This window comes from Vulpes vulpes, chromosome 11 (assembly GCF_048418805.1).
Source record: "Vulpes vulpes isolate BD-2025 chromosome 11, VulVul3, whole genome shotgun sequence".
Classification (NCBI taxonomy): Eukaryota; Metazoa; Chordata; class Mammalia; order Carnivora; family Canidae; genus Vulpes; species Vulpes vulpes.
Window position 1 is genome coordinate 16,984,878 of NC_132790.1, and position 18,438 is coordinate 17,003,315.

General features: G+C 36.3%; 1 protein-coding gene, 1 non-coding gene and 1 pseudogene across 25 annotated transcripts in view; 1 reads left to right on the forward strand and 2 right to left on the reverse strand.

The window, feature by feature from the left end:
• Positions 1 to 229: 229 nt before the first annotated feature.
• The window catches only part of IPO7 (importin 7), an 88,014-nt gene continuing 69,805 nt past the window's right edge, over positions 230 to 18,438 (reverse strand). For all 24 annotated transcript variants that reach the window (XM_072727299.1, XM_072727322.1, XM_072727307.1 and 21 more), the window contains 13 exons: positions 16,228 to 16,317; positions 15,644 to 15,809; positions 15,304 to 15,464; positions 13,178 to 13,306; positions 11,386 to 11,452; positions 11,177 to 11,302; positions 10,664 to 10,761; positions 8,360 to 8,455; positions 7,432 to 7,652; positions 7,140 to 7,345; positions 5,542 to 5,748; positions 2,976 to 3,092; positions 230 to 2,367 (listed from right to left, as the gene is read on the reverse strand). In XM_072727299.1, the coding sequence (XP_072583400.1) occupies positions 2,270 to 2,367; positions 2,976 to 3,092; positions 5,542 to 5,748; positions 7,140 to 7,345; positions 7,432 to 7,652; positions 8,360 to 8,455; positions 10,664 to 10,761; positions 11,177 to 11,302; positions 11,386 to 11,452; positions 13,178 to 13,306; positions 15,304 to 15,464; positions 15,644 to 15,809; positions 16,228 to 16,317 (1,782 nt within the window). In that variant the 3' untranslated portion in view covers positions 230 to 2,269. The remainder of the gene's footprint in view (positions 2,368 to 2,975; positions 3,093 to 5,541; positions 5,749 to 7,139; positions 7,346 to 7,431; positions 7,653 to 8,359; positions 8,456 to 10,663; positions 10,762 to 11,176; positions 11,303 to 11,385; positions 11,453 to 13,177; positions 13,307 to 15,303; positions 15,465 to 15,643; positions 15,810 to 16,227; positions 16,318 to 18,438) is intronic.
• On the forward strand, positions 8,438 to 9,020 carry LOC140594482 (dCTP pyrophosphatase 1 pseudogene; annotated as a pseudogene).
• Positions 15,892 to 16,076, reverse strand: LOC112927118 (small nucleolar RNA SNORA23). The gene has a single exon (XR_003236463.1). It is a non-coding gene; the product is annotated as a small nucleolar RNA SNORA23 (small nucleolar RNA).

Genomic DNA, 18,438 nt, shown 5'->3' on the forward strand with positions numbered 1-18,438 from the left:
TAAAGGATATATATTTGATACTTTAGAAACTAACATGAATACTATTTAATAGTAAATATAATTTAATTTTAAGGTCTTTAATTTCAATTAAAATCTTTTTTTTTCAATTAAAATCTATAAATGGAGATTAGTTTGGATTGTATGACAGAGGAGACAAAAAAACTTATTCTGAGACATACCAATACATTTTCTTGGAATAAAAGCTCAGGAAATGAGAATTTTCATACTGTTCATGGGAATAACTAAAACCTTTATTAGATATGGTTTTCCAATAACAATGTGAAAATTGGAATTATCAATTCAAAGAGTACTGAAGTCTGAAATTTAAAAAAGTAGACTAGATATTAAGGGATAAAAGGCAAAGGAAGACAAAAATGTTTAATACTATTCAATATATCCCCTCTGTACACAATGTTGCATATATACAACTACTCCGTTTTAATTTTATTGATTTTATATAATAGTGAAATCCCCTTAAGCAACCTAGGGTATACAGATGGTGTCCAACTTGGGGGGAAAAAAAGTAGAAACACACTTGATTAACAGTTTTCACCCACACATTTTAGACAGACAATTTTTTTTTGTTTTTTGTTTTTTTGCCAAGATTTTCATAGTAAATTCATAAATATAGGAAATACTTTCACTCCTTCAGTGTTAAAATAGAAAACCAAACAGTGCCAACAGTAGTGGCTTAATTATTGGCATACAAGAAAAACACAACACCAATGGGTTTTCTTCATTATGCATTTTAAATATCAATATGTGCATTTGTTTCATTTTTACAGTTATAAATTTCCTAGTCTGTTATAGACAACAGCATTTAATAGCTTTGAATCCATTGAGATGTTGCTTTCAATTTGAAATATTGTGTGTATACATGTATATAAAAAAATAACCCAATGTATGACTCATCTGACAGATGTTTAAGATCAATAAAGGCTTATTTTTCAACATGCAGTTAGGAGAGAAGGAAGCAAGCCAACCTCTCCACATTGTCTTTGTTGCTGGCTTGTTTTTGCAGTGGTATCAATAGTGGTTTTTGGAGGGAACCGTGTGCCTTCAGCCTAGCTATTTAAGATCAGATACCACAATCAACAAGAGGGGATAGGAAGACGGGGATATGGGCAGGTGTTAAATTTTAAAAGTGTGCATTCTGCACTCTTTCGAGGTACAGGATAAAAACAGGCCAATGAAGAAAAAGTTTTATAATTAGGAAAAAACTGCAATCAAATCAAGACATAATAGCCGAATTAAGTTCTTTTAATAGATTGCATATATAGTTGTTTAGCCATACTCTTTGATCAACTCTTTAAGAGTAGAACTTTATATCCAATTTACATGCTTCAAATATCACCTTTCTTATTTGATACAGTAAGGTCTTGTATCCAAGTCTCCACTTGTACACTGAGAGCTTTAAGAAAACAGGACACAGAGGGAGTTGTCATTTTTTAGCAGCAATGAAATATCACTAACCCCTTTTAACATACCGAATTCAAGTCACTATCAGAGGTGAGTGCACCACAAAGTCACCAGGTACAAAATTGCTAGTTCATTTTTAAATTAATAACTTGAAATTACCCCTGCCCCCCACCCCATTACATCCCTTCTTTTTATAAACAGCAAACATTTTGCTATTTTATACATAGGCTAGCAGGCTTGTTTCAATATGAAAGTGCTAATTCATTTACAGATTTTTTTTTAATCAGTTATGTAGTGCTACAATAAATGTCCAATAATCTACATAGGAACAATCTTTGATGAATGAAAATGATGAAGATTGAATAAGGCTATTGATTACCTTATCTTATTTACATATAAAGAATAGATACCCAATGGTGAAGAAGAGACAGAAATCGGACAAATACTCATAGGTGTAAAAATTACATCTACCTTTGAGCTTATACTGTAAATGAGACATTTTAAATAGTCCTGTAGCCCATGCCTATTTTTTCCTCAGAAAAAGAAAAGCTGCCTTCATGACATCCCCTCGTTTCAGATTTCCACAGTGTCACTTGAACTTTCAGTCAGAATCTTACTTTCTTCAAAAAATAAAGAAAATACCACCCCCAAATTACCGCCCTCCCCCCCGAAATCCCTCTGGTTTCTTTTTCAGTGCCAAGTTGCATGATCAGGTCCCACCGCCTGGGTTTTTCTGTCCATCTATTGATCAATTAGTTTAGAGTAGATAACATGAACCAGTTCTGGAACCGCTACTAGGAGGAACACAAGCTCTTCACTACAATCACACAGCAGGAAAGAAAGTGATAACTCAATTCATCCCTGGTGCCGGGCCTCCAAAATTGAAAGAACTTGGCACAACCGGAGCACTGAATTTGTATCCTCCATGCTTCTCAATCATTTTGGATTCTAAAAAAACAAGTAAGTGAAAGTTTAATAGGGTATTTAATCATCTTACTACTTTGAAGAAGAGAAGGAATTGACAGACATTTACAAAAGCTTAACCCACTGGTATTAGCCAAAGTTCCAAAGTTGTCCTCTCCTTCCTTCTCTTGTATAGGAGTAAGAGAGGAGGAGAGGTACATTACAGAGAGAAGATAAACTCTCATGTTGTATGCTGGAGACTTTTGGCCAACTTTCACTTTCTGATGTTAAAATAAAAAATCTTTAAATACACCTAAGTCAAATACTGAATCAGGAGTCAGTCTTCAAAGGGAGTAACAGCTAATAAATCTAGTGCAGGCAAATCCACACCTTAGAGAGCTGTGCTTTTTGTAAGGAGGATACTTCTTTGAAAATTAAATTAGTCTAATAAGACCTATAGAAAATTATTAGGACTACACTTAAAATCAGTCAACTTGGCAAAAAACAATTCATTTCTTCATTTCATTCCTTCTGAATTCCTATCACCTGTAACAACTGTAGCTTTTATATAATTTTAAAACATTAATATAAAATTTTAAAGCTGCATCAACTCATAAATTGCATTCAAGAGAGGTTGTGGTCCACTGACATACCATGAGCTGCTCTTCTTTGATCAGCCAGAGTTGCTATATCCTGTAACTGTTTTCTTTGTTCTTCATTAAGACCATGAGTCAAAGCCTGATACCACACAGGATTACGATTTTGTATAGCTATCAAAAGAAAACAAGGGAAAAAAGAGTAATAATACGAGAGGCCTTTCTATTGTGTTCCTTCTACTTCACCTCTAGTACTTAAATTCTGATCTATTTTATATTTTCCCAATAATAATTTAGATTAACTTATTTGTGAAAGATATAGGGAGAAAAAATTCTCGCTTAGCTTTATGCTGCAAAAACTCTAATCACTCTCATACTTCATATCTCTAGCAAATAAATCAGAGCTGAGGGGTGCCAAGATGGCTCTTTCGGTTAAGTGTCTGCCTTCACCTCAGGTCATGATCCTGGAGCCCTGCATCTGGCTTCCTGCTCACTGGGGAATCTGCTTCTCCCTCTCCCTCTGCCCTTCCTCCACTCATGATATCTCTCCATCACTCTCTCTCAAACAAATAAATACTTAAAAATCAGAGCTGAAAACAGTTCTTATATACTTAAGTAATAAAGTATGAAAACTTTAAAATGCTCACGTTTTATGTTATAGCCTAAATTAATGGTCAAATCCAATCTGTGATAAATGGAGAACAAATTTTCCCAGTACGTGACAAGACCAGGTATTATTTCAGTGTTTTGGGATGCCTGGGTGGCTCAGCGGTTGAGCATCTGCCTTCCGCTCAGGGCGTGATCCCAGAGTCCTGGGATCAGGATCAAGCCCTGCATCAGGCTCCGTATGGGGAGCCTGCTTCTCCCTTTCATGTCTCTGCCTCTCTCTGTGTGTCATGAATAAGTAAAATCTTAAAAAAAAATTAAAATCTTAATGTTTTACAAAAACATGCACTAGATAAAAAGACAGTTAAGGGTACCAAGTCTGACTACGTATTTCCCTGTTTTAATTAAGTAGCTATTCAAAGGGGTAGGTGTATAGAGTGAGTTTGAGAGGGAGAAAAAAATTCTCTATAAAGATTCCCACAGGGATCCCTGGGTGGCGCAGCGGTTTGGTGCCTGCCTTTGGCCCAGGGCGCGATCCTGGAGACCCAGGATCGAATCCCACATCGGGCTCCCGGTGCATGGAGCCTGCTTCTCCCTCTGCCTGTGTCTCTGCCTCTCTCTCTCTCTCTGTGACTATCATAAATTAAAAAAAAAAAAGATTCCCACAAAAGAAGTTTTTAACATAGTAATTCCAAGAATGAAAACCAATTTCTTCATGTATCAGATGCCAGATATTTTGGGGGTGGGGGAAAATCAGACAACTAATCACATGATTTTCTATTTCTACTTTATTGCATTTACTATGCACCAGTCCTCTACTATAAACCATCCTTTGGGATTAACATATATTTAAGTCTATAATTCTTTTTTTAAGATTTTATTTATTTATTCATGAGAGACACACACACACACACAGAGAGAGGCAGACACAAGCAGAGAGAGCAGCAGGCTCATTCAGGGAGCCTGTTGTGGGACTCGATCCCGGGTCTCCAGGATCATACCCTGGGCTGAAGATGGTGCTAAACCACTGAGCTACCTGAGCTGCCCTATTTAAGTCTATAAAATACAAAATCATGGACAAAAACAAGTCTATAATTCTTGGCACCTCATTCAATTCTTGCTGCCCGACATGTAGCTCAGAAACCAATCTGTTGTATTTCTGTAACCCTGCATCATAACTGCTTTGTCACAGGTTTGGAAGACTAATGCCTGGTTATCAGAGAACTCATTCAACATCAAAGTTCTTATAATATACAGGAATGATAGCACTTTGTGGGGGAAAGGGTATTTCAAATATAGTGCCAATTTTAATTTCTTAAGCTGGATAGAACACAGATTTTTTATAGATTTTATTTATTTATTCATGACAGAGAGAGAGAGGTAGAGACACAGGCAGAAGGAGAAGCAAGCCCCATGCAAGGAGCCCAATGTGGGATTCAATACCAGATCCCGGGAGCATGCCCTAGCCAAAGGCAGACGTCCAACCACTGAGCCACACAGGCGCCCCTAGAACACAGATGTTTTATTTGGTGAAGTCCAAGCAATGGATGGTATAGCCACATACAATGTGTTACAGGAAAAAAGAAAAGGGATTCCAAGATAACTGATGTTAAAAATGGTCAAATTCTCAGAAAGTTAACTACAGTTTTGGCCAGAGGGAAAAAAGATACAAAAACAAGTAACAGATAATAAAAGTGGGTATTTCTAGAGAAAGCTGAAAGGACAGAAATCAGAAGTGGGAAAGAGGAACTGTCATTGCATAAATTTTGAAATATAGTATCTTCCTATTACATGCACATCTAAATAACAGTAAAATAATAAAATGAGGAAATACTCTGAAACCCTATGGCAATCGCAGTAACTTCAGATACTAGCTACTAGTCCTCCTTAAACCATAGTCTAGTTTGGGTTTGATATACCTAAAATCCCTTAAGTGACAGACACAAATAAGAACAGATAGGTTCAGGGAAATGGATCATATAGAGCTGTCTGAATTACATGTAACAAGTTGACTTACTTTGAAATATAGCTTTAAATATCTGATACTCATCAACAGGGTTATCTTCATCATCAATGATTGTGGAATAGCCTTCTAGAGCAGTCTCCTCAGCATCATCTTCTTCCCAATCTTCATCATCTCCATCCTCACCTGCTTGTTTAGCCAAAATCTCCAAATATTCTTGCCCATCTTCATCAATATCATCTTCATCACTCCCCAGTTCCTCTGCCAAGTCATAAATAGGTGCATTTGTTAACACTGAGGTATTCTGTTACTGAACAAACTGACAATGATCACAGTTAGTAAATTACAAATCACAAATGAATAAATTCAAATTCTAAGAATTGGTGTTTAAATATTCAATGGGGCACCTGGTTGGGACAGCTGGTTAAGCATCTGACTCCAGTCCTGTTCTGGGGTCATGAGATCAAACGCCACGTCAGGCTCTGTGCTCAGCACCCAGGCTGCTTGAAATTCTCTCTGCCTCTCCCTCTGCCCTTCTCTCTCTCTCTCTCCTCTCAAATAAACAAATAAATAAATATTTAAATAAATATTTAGCAATTATCAGAATAAAACATTCTCATAAAAATTCAAGAAACTCAACCACAATTCTTAATACCAGAGGTTTGAAAAAGGATTACATGAGATGAAATTCAGCACTTGGGCTCTGGGCCTTACGGTATATACCGAACCAAACACCAACAGTAAAATAATATAGTTTATGTTACGTCCTTAGAACACCTTTCTGAGTTGTTATTTTTTTAAAGGCCAGCTAGGTCAGTGAATGATAAAAGACAAAAACAGCAATAACTATCTTATTCTGAAACTATTATAATAATTTCTATCAATTTATACTCTTGTAGTCTGTAGTGTCCATTTGTATTAGCCACCTAATCAAATTTTATTTTTTTTTAATAAAACAACCAATTTATTTTTTAAAAAGATTTTTTATTTATTTATTCATAGAGAAACACACAGAGAGAGGCAGAGACACAGGTAGAGGGAGAAGCAGGCACCATGCAGAGAGCCCGACGTGGGACTGGATCCAGGGTCTCCAGGATCACGCCTGGGGCTGCAGGTGGCGCTAAACCACTGCACCACAGGGGCTGCCCAACCTAATCAAAATTTTATAGTGCAGGTATACTTGGTTTTAGCACTAATAGATAATAGATGTTTGCCAACAGCAGAAACCATAAATACCTAGAATTGCTTTACATGTCAGGAGATCTAGCCAAAGTTCTTGCCTTCGCAGACCTTACATTCCAACAGGAAGATAAGGTAGTCTTCCTTCCTTTCTTTTTTAAAAGATTTTATTTATTCATGAGAGACACAGAGAGAAAGAGGCAGAGACACAGGCAGAGGGAGAAGCAGGCTCCACGCAGGAAGCCTGATGTGGGACTCGATCCTGGGTCTCCAGGATCACACCCTGGGCGAAAGGCAGCGGTAAACCGCTGAGCCACCTGGGTTGCCCAATAAGGCAGTCTTTTTATGAATAAATAATGAAAGCATTTGGCCATGATCCCTCATTTCTTCAGGAGAAGGGTTAAAAAAAAATAAGTCTACTGATGTTTCTAACCAGGTAATAAGTGTGGCTTCCTCCACCACAAATCCCTTACCAGTTTCATCATCATCTTCAGCTTCATCATCATCATCGCTGTCATTCTCGTGTTCTGCATGGCAGGCATATGCTCTTTTTAATCCATTAAATAAAAGGATAAAAGCTGGCAAAATCTGTCCAGAAACTTGATTTAAAACTTGTGGTATTTGTTCCATATCAATAAGAGCACAAAGGCCCAGAACACACATCTTTCTGTCGTGAAGTCTAAAAAATAAAATCAAGTATATATATTTTTAATAAGTAGAGTATCTCACAAAGTTAAATAAAAAAAGATCCAATATGTCACTTACCCCAAGAAACAATCAACATCATTAAGCCATTGTGTAATAAAATGATTTGTAACTGGTTCAACATTATTAGGGAAGCGAAGATTTTCTAAGGTGTTGAGAAGTAGGTGTGGATTATAGTACAAAGCTGCAATGGCAACTTGCAGGCACATCGTCCGAAGTTCACTTGTCTTCACCTCTCTTGTCAGTCTCTCTAAAGCTGCTTCCACAAATAAGGGAATGCACTATAAAGAAGACAGCAAAATATTCCAAAACCTTAAGTAATAGCAGTCTAACCATAGTAACCTATTGCCTCAACTAATCTCTTTTTCTATTAGATGACCAATAGTTTTTAGCGTTGGCCTAGGCACTCACTGAAAAACCTAACGTTAGAGAAGACAAGTATTCACTAAGCTATCAGATCCTCACCAGGATAGCCAACTGGATTCACAATATTCTTATTGGCTAATCTTACTGTAATAATCACTTCACAACACACATACATCTGTATCAATTCATCTGTTGTACACCTTATGCTTATATGACATTTTATTTTATTTATGTCAATAAAGCTAAGAAAAAAATCCTATTGAAACTGACCACGGGGGGGGGGGGGGGGGGGGGGGAGAAACCACGGAAACTGAACCAAATCCACCTTACTGCAATGTGATAAATGTAGCAAACAATACTCTCAGAGCCTACTATAAAAAAACTTACCTTGCATGATAACAAACAGCCATAAAACTTGCCAGTTATATTTTCATACATATTAAAGATATGATCATTATATATTGGTTAAATTTTAAACAAACATTTAAGAAATGTTATCTAGTGTCATAATAAACAACAAAACACAAAATACACAGCAACTGCCCCAAAAGAAGTAAACTGGAGGTAAAGGTTCTCTCTACAAAGCCTCAAATAGGAATCATTAATAGTTAACCCCACTGACCTGGTCAATGCCACGCCCTTTGCATTGTAGAATGATGACTTCTAACAGTTTTGCTGCATGACACTCTGCATCTTCTCCTGCAACTCCTGTAAGAACCTGATCAACACAAATATAAAACTGCAGTGAGGGTCCTATGCATCCCGGCTGGTGCATGGTGGGTGGCATGTCTTGGGCGAATGGGGGCGCGTGTGGGGACATGGGGGGAGACAGTACTGCTGCTGCCAGCCACTTCAGCTTCAGCCCAGAGTCCACACTCGAGGACATCCGCCGCCTGCATGCTGAGTTTGCTGCTGAACACGACTGGAGCCAATTGCACTAGCCTCGGAACCTCCTACTGGCCTTGGTGGGGGAAGTGGCGGAGCTCTTTCAGTGGAAGCCTGATGAGGAGCCTAGCCAAGCCCAGTCCCCCAGGGAACGGGCAGCCCTTCAAGAGAAGCTTAGTGACGTCCTCATCTACCTGGTAGCATTAGCAGCCCGCTGCCATGTGGACCTGCCCCAAACGGTGCTCTCCAAGATGGACCTCAACTGCTGGTGCTACCCAGCATCTGTCCCGTGGCTCTCCCCTCAAATATAGACTTCCCCGTGGGGCCACCTCTGAAGACCAAGCTGTGGGGCCTGCAAACCTTGAGACTGTGAGTCCACAGGCCAGGCCTCAACCTAGAAACCTGGGCACAGGACCTGCAACTCAGCATGGCATCTGAGAAAAAGAAAGTGGCCTGGCTGTGGAACTTTGTTCTACTCCTTTTCTAACAGATCACAGGTTTAGGGGCCCTACTTCCTAAGGTCTGAGGCCCAAGAACCTCCAGTAGATAGTCTACTGGTATTTTTGCTCTGGTATTTTTGCTCTCAAAGTTTTGGTTAGCAAAAACAAAAACAACCAAACCTTTAAATCACAGAATATCTGTACCCTGCCTATAGTCCCTTGAGTTTTTAAGATATTCTAATTAATATAAATGATTACAATATTCATTGTACAGACTATAATCCAAAGCAACTGTCAGAATTTGGAGTTACTGGTTGGTTATATCTCAGCAATCACACATCTTGGTCTACGTAATCAAATCACCTCTGCTGTAGGGCCATTCAGGACTACAACATGTTGAAAACCACTGTCTTCTCATACAACCATGGTAGCCAAAGCACTCTACTTTTCTTAGGAAGGTATCTAGCTCGTATGTAAAGAAGTACCAAAAAAAAAAAAAAAAAAAAGCTGACATTTCTAGGAAAGACCTTTCTCCACACAAGTCTCATAAAATAAGAAAGTCTCACTGAATTGGGAGAGGAGTTAGAAGAGGCAGCTTGTTGATGGCAAATGCTATTCCTAAACAAGAAATAAAAAACATGAAACTGACCTAATTAGACTAAAGAATTCTAAGTGTTAAGGGTAACTTCTGGAAAAGGAAAGTAGATGGTATAGATTATCACTGTTCCCAGAGTAATAACATAAACTATATAATTGACAATAAATAATGAATTCAATGATTATATCCCATATCTCTTGTGTAAGAAAAGCATTATTTAAAAAAAGTAACATTCTGCATACATTTACTTCTGATTTTCTAAGAAACGGCACAGTACTTTTGACTTTCATTTTAAATAAACTCCTGGTTTTTACAATCTTGCTATTTACTACATAATTTCTGTAGAGCCTCCATAATCTGTATCCTCCAAGAATTTTCTTTATAAAAATCTTTGTTCCTGATCCTTTCAATATCACTCAAATAAGTTGATTTTTTTTTTTTTTAAGATTTTTATTTATTCACTCATGAGACACACAGAGAGAGAGAAAGGCAGAGACACAGGCAGAGGGAGGAGCCGGCTCCATGCAGGGAGCCCGACATGGGAGTCTCCAGGATCACGCCCCGGACTGAAGGTGGCGCTAAACCGCTGAGCCACCCAGGCTGCCCGATTCTTCCTTCTTTAGATTCAAAGCCTAGCAAAGAACTATGGTAAGGTAAGCTCCAGGCACTCTAAAAAAAATTAAAAACATAACTCCAGCTAACGTCAGGGCACACAGAGGTGCCTGGGTGGCTCAGTGGTTAACCTTCAGCTCAAGTCATGATCTCAGGGTCCTGGGATCGAGCCCTGAGTTGGGCTCCCTGCTCAATGGGGAGTCTGCTTCTCCCTCTGCCCCTTCCCTGTTTATGCTATCTAAAGTAAATAAAATCCTTAAAAAAAGCCCTTGTTCTGTCAGACCCATATAATATGTTCACCATAATGTATCACGTATCTTCACTCATCACAACTTAATTTTTACAGCATCAGCCTCATGACATATCATTATATTAACTAAAAATGACCTACCTTCTTACACATACTATATATCATTTCAAGATACTTGGTATCAGACAGAAGTGTATCTGTATCAACTGTTACGTAATTATGAAGCAGAGGCATCATATCTGCATTAAAGAAAAGCATAAAAATATTAACAATGAATTAAACTAATTAAAACAAAAAATTACTAAAAGTTAAAACTTTTACTAATGTAAATGCTGTTTCTGAAATACCTCCTTAGAAAAAGAAAGCAAATATGAATTTGTTTGGTCCCTAGCAGTATATATATATGTACATTATACAAAGAGTATTATTATATTGTACAAAAAAGACTGACAGGGACAGGAGGGTAAGAATATGTGTTAAAGCATAACTAAATCAAAATATATAATGGAAATCAATGTTATCCTGGAGTATTAACTGCAAATGAAAATATCTAAGAAGCATTTACAATGTTCTAAAGTATATGTTCAAGTGATATACTAAAAATGAATCAAAACAGGGAGAAATTCTCAGTATTAATATGCTGACTTTACTTACCTGTAAAGTAATCAAATCCATCTTGTTGAAAAACCTCAAATACCAGAGGTAGCAACTGCCACATTTGTGGAGACACTTGTTGACATGTCAAACTATGTGCTAAAGAGAAGATCTCTTCATAGAATTCTAAAAGACAGTATGGAGTTGTTAGGACAATGTTTGCTGATACAGAAAAGTAGGAAATTTTAAGCACAATCAGGGGTATATACCTAAGACATGTTGTTGTAAAACAGTTCCAATGACCTGTAAGCAGATTCCTTCAAGTTGCTGGGTTATCTAAAAGAGAAGAGAAAACTGTATGTAACTGCTGCACACTAGTGAATGAATTAATAAATAATGCATAATCCAACTCACTGCTTATTGAAATATAAAGTCAGCATCATAAATCATTTTAAGTCTTTGTTGTTTTTTAAGTCTTTGTTTGAAAGTAACCCAAATTGTGGGTTAATGTGGAATTGAAACTTAATGTAGTACCATTACAACTTAATGAGATACCATTACAATGAAACAAACACAGGGAATCACATGCACAATTTACCTAAGAAAAGTAGAGGAAATAGCATCCAGAGAATATAATTATGAAAATAAAGGAGCCACATCATTTTCCAGATAGATTACAGACCTTTTTGTGTTTAAATATTTAAATATAAATCAATTCAACTCAAGTGTAATTGAAAAGTCACTGTCAGTGGCTTACAGAAAAATTATTTGAAAGAAGGCATTATTCTTACCACTCCCACTAATTCTTAATCACCTCTATTTATATAACTGTTAAGATATAGTGAACCACAATACCCAAGACCAAAAATACAAATTCCTCTTGAATTGCCAGTATGATCCTCAATAGACCCCAAATCCCTGGAAGCCATTAGAATGTTTAATGTGGGGAGGGGAGAGGAGATAAAATTTACTAAATGGATATAGAACCAGGACATCCATTTCAATTACATATATTTAAAACATTTTTAACTCTTCAAATATAGCAACAACTAATTTATTAACCATAGGCAGCTAGAGAATTCCTCATGGCTTCTATCTCCAATTATACTGCAGAATATAGTTTACTGAAAATCTCCAGTAACAAAAGGCAATTTGCAAATAATCTGAAAACGTGATTTATGAACATAAAAATCTGCACTGGAATTATTAACACCAAATTCAGGACACTAGTTACTTCTAACGGAAAGAAATAAAGAAAACTGGATTAGGAAGTGGTACCCCAAAGGCTTCAATTACATCTATCTGAATTGGTTTTCTTACTGGAAATAAAGCCAAAAGGATATACTATAAAATGTTAAAATCCAATAAATTCAGGTGGTAGTTAAAGGGTACTGGTTATAGTTTTCTGTTCTTTATCCTTTATCCTTTTCTGAATGTCTTATATTTCATTTTTAAAAATTAACAATTACAATTTTGTTTATGAAAGACAACTATAAAAGAAAACTAGAAATACAATAGTAATGGAAGCATAACAACGTATACTCAACACTAATGAACCGTACACTTGAAAATGGTTAAGGCGGTAAATTTTTTGTTATGTGTAGTTTACCATAATTAAGAGATCGCACCCTGCATCAGGCTCTGTGCTAGGCGTGGAATCTGCATAAGATTCTCTCTCTCCTTCTGCCCTCTCCCTATTTAAAAACAAAAAAAGGAAAGCCAGGAAGGTTTTCCTAGGAATCACCACACTACTGGATCTGGATAGATAATCTAAGGAGCCAAAATCCTGAGACTTGAGGTAAGGATATGGTAATACAAATCCTTCCTTCCCTTTCCTTCTAATATTAAACAACCTAAAATATTTATAAGATCCCAACAGTCTCCTTATAAAAGGGAACTAGTTAAAAGATAGCAAAATCAAGGTACATGTTAAAAATAAGGATTAGATAAGCCAGAGCCTTCCAAAAAAAGCATTAGAACAGTTGTTGAAGAATGGCTTTAAATTCCCTAAGACCTGGATCATTACCTGGATCAAAACCTTAGAACACTGGATCACTTTACCTCTTTATGATCTTCAACTACGCTAAGTAGTGTGTCAATGGTATTCAGGATTCCCATAGCAGTAACTGCTTTGTCATCACTTCCTTCTTCATCTGGTCCAGTCTGGATTACCTGATTAAATGTCATAGCCTAGATTCAAGAGAATATAAGGCTTGCTGTTAAAACAGTAAAAACACATTTTGGTCTAAAACTTTATTTTTGGAAAAATAAATAAATAAATAAATAAAACTTTATTTTTGAAATGTTCTCACAGGGACAGCAAAACCAATCAATGTTACCAAACTGATTAATAGTAATTAAGAATCTGGGCTCTATAAGCAAGTGGTACTACCACTTACTAGGTGACCTTAAATTACTCGACCTGTTTCCTGACATATCATTTGAGAACTTTATCACAGAGATGCTGTGAGGATTAAATGAGGCAAGGCATAGAAAGTGCTTAATATTATGAATATGTTTAGTAATATTTAAAAATGCCCAAATACAGGTATATTAATCAAGGATTCGTGTTATAAAATTCAATTGTTTTCAAATATCTGAGAATAGAATAATAATAAGCTTATTATAAATGCAATATACATATTTAATGAATGCTGTTACAGTTATTCAAATATCCTTACCTACTTCAAAATCAGTTTTTCACAAAACTCTTTGCTTTTTGCTTAAATCCACAACAAATACCAAGAGCTAGATTCTTGAAACCTCAATATTCAGCAAGAATGTAAACTGCATCACACAAATCACTATATAGGGACTGTGAGGGGTAACTGTTGGGGACATGGGGCAATGTACCATAAACAAAGGACAACTACTGAGTAACTACTATTTACAAATTGCATTAAAAAAAGAAAGAAAACAATTAACTAGGGATGTCTGAGTGGCTCGGGGGATAGTGGATGAGCATCTGCCTGTGGCTCAGGGTATGATCCTTGGGTCCTGGGATCAAGTCCTGCATCGGGGTCCCCACAGGGAGGCTTCTCCTTCTACCTGTGTCTCTTATGAATAAATAAATTACTTAAAAAAAAAACAAACAAAAAAAAACCACGGGGATCCCTGGGTGGCTCAGCGGTTTGGCGCCTGCCTTTGATCCAGGGTGCGATCCTAGAGCCCCAGGATCGAGTTCCGCGTCGGGCTCCTGGCATGGAGCCTGCTTCTCCCTCCTCCTGTATCTCTGCCTCTCTCTCTCTCTCTCTCTCTCTCTCATAAATAAATAAACAAATCTTAAAAAAAAAACAAAAACACACACACAATTATTTAGGGGCACCGAAATGGTTCAGTTAAGCATAATAACTCTTAATTTCAGCTCAGGTCATGAGCTCAGGGTCATGCATGCTGGGTGTGGAGCTTGCTTAAGATCCTCTCTCCCTCTCCCTCTGCCCTGCTTATGGTCTCTCTCTCTTTAAAAACAAACAAACAAACAAACAAACAAACAAACAACTATTTAGGGCACCTGGCTGACTCAGTTAGCAGAGCATGTGATTCTTGATCTCAGGGTTCTAAGTTCAAGTCTCATGCTGGGTACAGACATTACTTAAAGTCTTGGACACCTGGGTGGCTCAGTGGTTTAGCATCTGCCTTTGGTTCAGGACATGATCCCAGAGTTCCGGGACTGAGTTCCACACTGGGCTTCCCGCATGGAGCCTGCTTCTCTTTCTATGTCTCTGCCTCTCTCTCTCTGTGTGTCTCTTGTGAATAAATAAAGAAAACCTTTAAAAAAAGAAATCTTAAAAAAAATTTTTTTTTAAATAAAAATTTTTTAAATTTAAAAACCTCTCTATTTGCAAATATTATTTCTACTTCATCTTTTATTTTTCTACTTTTCTATTTTATATCTGGTCCAAAGTATTCATGGAAACCACACAAACAAAACAGACATGATCAACACTGATAGTAGTTAAGAATGTGTGTGGTGGAGGCATATACTTCAGGTGTGAATACCAGCTCCATAGTTCACATTCTCTCTCAGTACATGACTATTCTTCATATAGGATTGTGTGAGAACTACATGAGCTAAATATATGAACTAAATACCTATCAAAGGCTTTGAACAGTACCTGACATACAGTAAGCTCTGTGAAAATAATTGTTGTAAGATAATGAATAAATGATTGGTTCAAATAACATACCAAATGCTGTGTCATTTCTACTGCAATAGGAGTAACTTCTTCACTATACTCGCAGATCATTTTCTGAATTACATTGGTAAGATCATCATTTTCTGTTTCTCTTATAATATGAAGAAGAGCCTGCATTACAGGTCTGATGAATGGTGTAATATATTCTTTAGCTATAAGAGAAAAAAAAAAATCTGGCCAAAACAACTAAAACTCTTTAAAACTTGTTATATATCAAACAATAAAAAATAGATACTTTCACATAAAGGGGAAGACAATGTGTCAAGTTTCTAGGATAATGCCTCATACAGTTGTGTGTAAAATCACTATTTTTGAGATATAAATCCTTTACCTTTTTCTTGATTGCTGATCAATACTTGAAGTGCAATGGCAGCTTCCACTTTCACAGGCATTTCCCTATCATCAATCAGACATCGTCGTGTCAGTTCTAAGGCCGTTTGCAGGTTCTGGTCACTTTTGAACTTTACTTCACAAAAATAGTGAAGGACCCAGCAAGCCTTTTTAAAAAAAATGCAGTGAGTTACTATAGGTATCCTAAATTAAATTGCAGCAAGCTACAGTATCTCTATTTCACAAGTTCTGTGTATGGGAATTTGGAGGCTGGTCAGTGGCAGGTTATGTCCAGAGAGACAACACTAGACCAGTACTATGATCCCAACTTACTCTTTGGCTGCATGACATTTGTGTGGATAGCAAGATCTGAATGCAAAACACAGGCAGACACTGCTATCAGACACAGACGAAAACCATGCACACATTACAGCAGCCATATAAATATTTACATGAAACAGAAGTCTAAAATCAATTAAGGCAAATATTAAGGTGAGCATTAAAAAGGTTCCACATAATAGTCCACATAAGCAGTCATTCATTACAAAACATAAATGTTTAAATTAATACAGATTTAAAACATACCCTCGCTCTCATATAGCCGAGCTCACTGCTGAAGAGAGGGAATACATGATTCTGCAACATGTATTCCATCTGATCTTTGTAGATCTTTTTCTGTAAATATAAAGAACAATTATTTTTGAAAGATTTCCAAATATAATCACCTCAATGCCAAATAAATACACTAATGTTAAAAATGACTATTTATGTCAAAACACACATTTATTCTGATTCTTTGTACTTCAAGATCCATATGAAATTTTCTCATTCTCAAATTTCACCATCAAAAAACACTGAATACCTTTTCTTTAATTTTACCTCATTTTCTTAGAAAGCATTTATACCAAATCTTAACAGTGATCATGACTGAGTAATGGAAGTGTGGTTAATTATATTCCTTACCTTATGAAACTATTTTAATGAGAAAAAAAAACTATTATAATGAAAAAAGCCTCTCTGGAAAGGTTTTAAATGCATACAACACAGATTGAGAAAAGACCCTGCTTATAAGGTAATAATCTAGGTATCTAAAAAGATATTCCCAGGGTGCCTGGATGGCTCAGTCAATTGAGTATCTGCTTTTGGCTTAGGTCATGATTTCTGGGTCCTAGAGGGGACCCATGAAGGGCTCCCTCCTCAGCAGGGAGTCTGCTTCTTCCTTTCCCTCTGTTCCTCCTCCCCACTATTAGAGAGAGCTATTTATCTCTAATAAATAAATAAAATCTTTAAAAAAATGTATATGCCACGGTTTAAAAAAAGATATTCTCATGAATCTTAAAATAGGGTCTTTTCTAAGTGTTAACAAGCTTTTAAGCAGTTTCTGGAATTGCATATTACATCAACATTTAAAAACTAATAAATGCTTGAAAAACTGCAGACATGGGAACTAAATGCAATGTGGGATTCTCAACTGGATCACGGACCAGAAAAAAGGGCATCAGTGGGAAATCTTACACAATGTGAAAGGGTCTGTAGGATTACTGAAGATTATGCGATCTATATTAATTTCCTTGTTTTGAGAATTGCAGTATGACTATCTAAGCTGCTAACATGAAGGGTGAAGAGAACCGTTTTTGCCATTTTTCTGTAAGTCTAAAATTACTTAAAAATAAAAAGTTAAAACAGAAAAACCTGAACCTGTCAAGACAACTCACTCAAGATTCCTAGCCTGCCATACAATAAATAACCACTATCTTTAATTTATAAACTAACAGAAGGATGATGGGTGGACAAGTATAAAAAAAAAAAACCTAAAGTATGAACAAAATATACCTATAAGTTAATAGTGATATGGAACAAGGTTTCTGAAAGTTAGATAATTCTATGATTAAATACTCACACTTTGGTTGCCATTTATTAACTTTTAAGCAAAAGCAAATTTCAGATCTTATTTATGAAGTCGGATACAATGTGTACAATTAAGTTGAGGTTCTTAAAAATTAATCTAATCCAGGGTCATTCTTAATTAGAAATTTGTCATAAAAGCATGATGTTCCTAGGCTGTGAATGGATACAGTCATGTTTATAAATTTCCTTAAAGATTAATTTTTTGCAGGAAAAAGCCCACTATTTTACAGTTATCTTACAACATGAAAATAAAAATGACACATGCAAAAAGTACCTTCAGCACAAGCAGCTAAAGAAAATATAAACTGGACAAAATTTCAGAATTGTATCAAAAATCATACTTCAAAGGACAACATCAAGAAAGTAAAACAATAATCTTACAAAATACTTGCAAATCATATACATTAAAAAGGTCTAATATTTAGAATATACAAAGAACTCTTAACAATTCAACAATGAAAGGACAAATAACCCAGTTAAAAAATTGACAGGATTTAAATAATACATTTCTCAAAAGATCTACAACAGCTAACATACACATGAAAAAGGATTCTGTATCATTAGTCATCAGGGAAATGTTAAGTCAAAACCACAATAAAGTATTGTTTGACACCAACTAGGATGGCTATAATAAAAAGGTAATGATTGTTGGTGAGGCCACAGAAACTAGAACCCTCATACATTGCCGGTAAAAATATAAAATGGTACAGTCACTCTGGAAAAGTCTGGCAGTTGCTCAAAACATAACAGCAACTTGACTCCTACATGTTTATTACCCAAGAGAAGTGAAAATGTCCACACAAAGATGTGTACATAAATGATCAGTGTTCCTAATAGCCAAAAAATGGAAACAACGCAAATGTACACCAATTGATGAATGCATAAAAA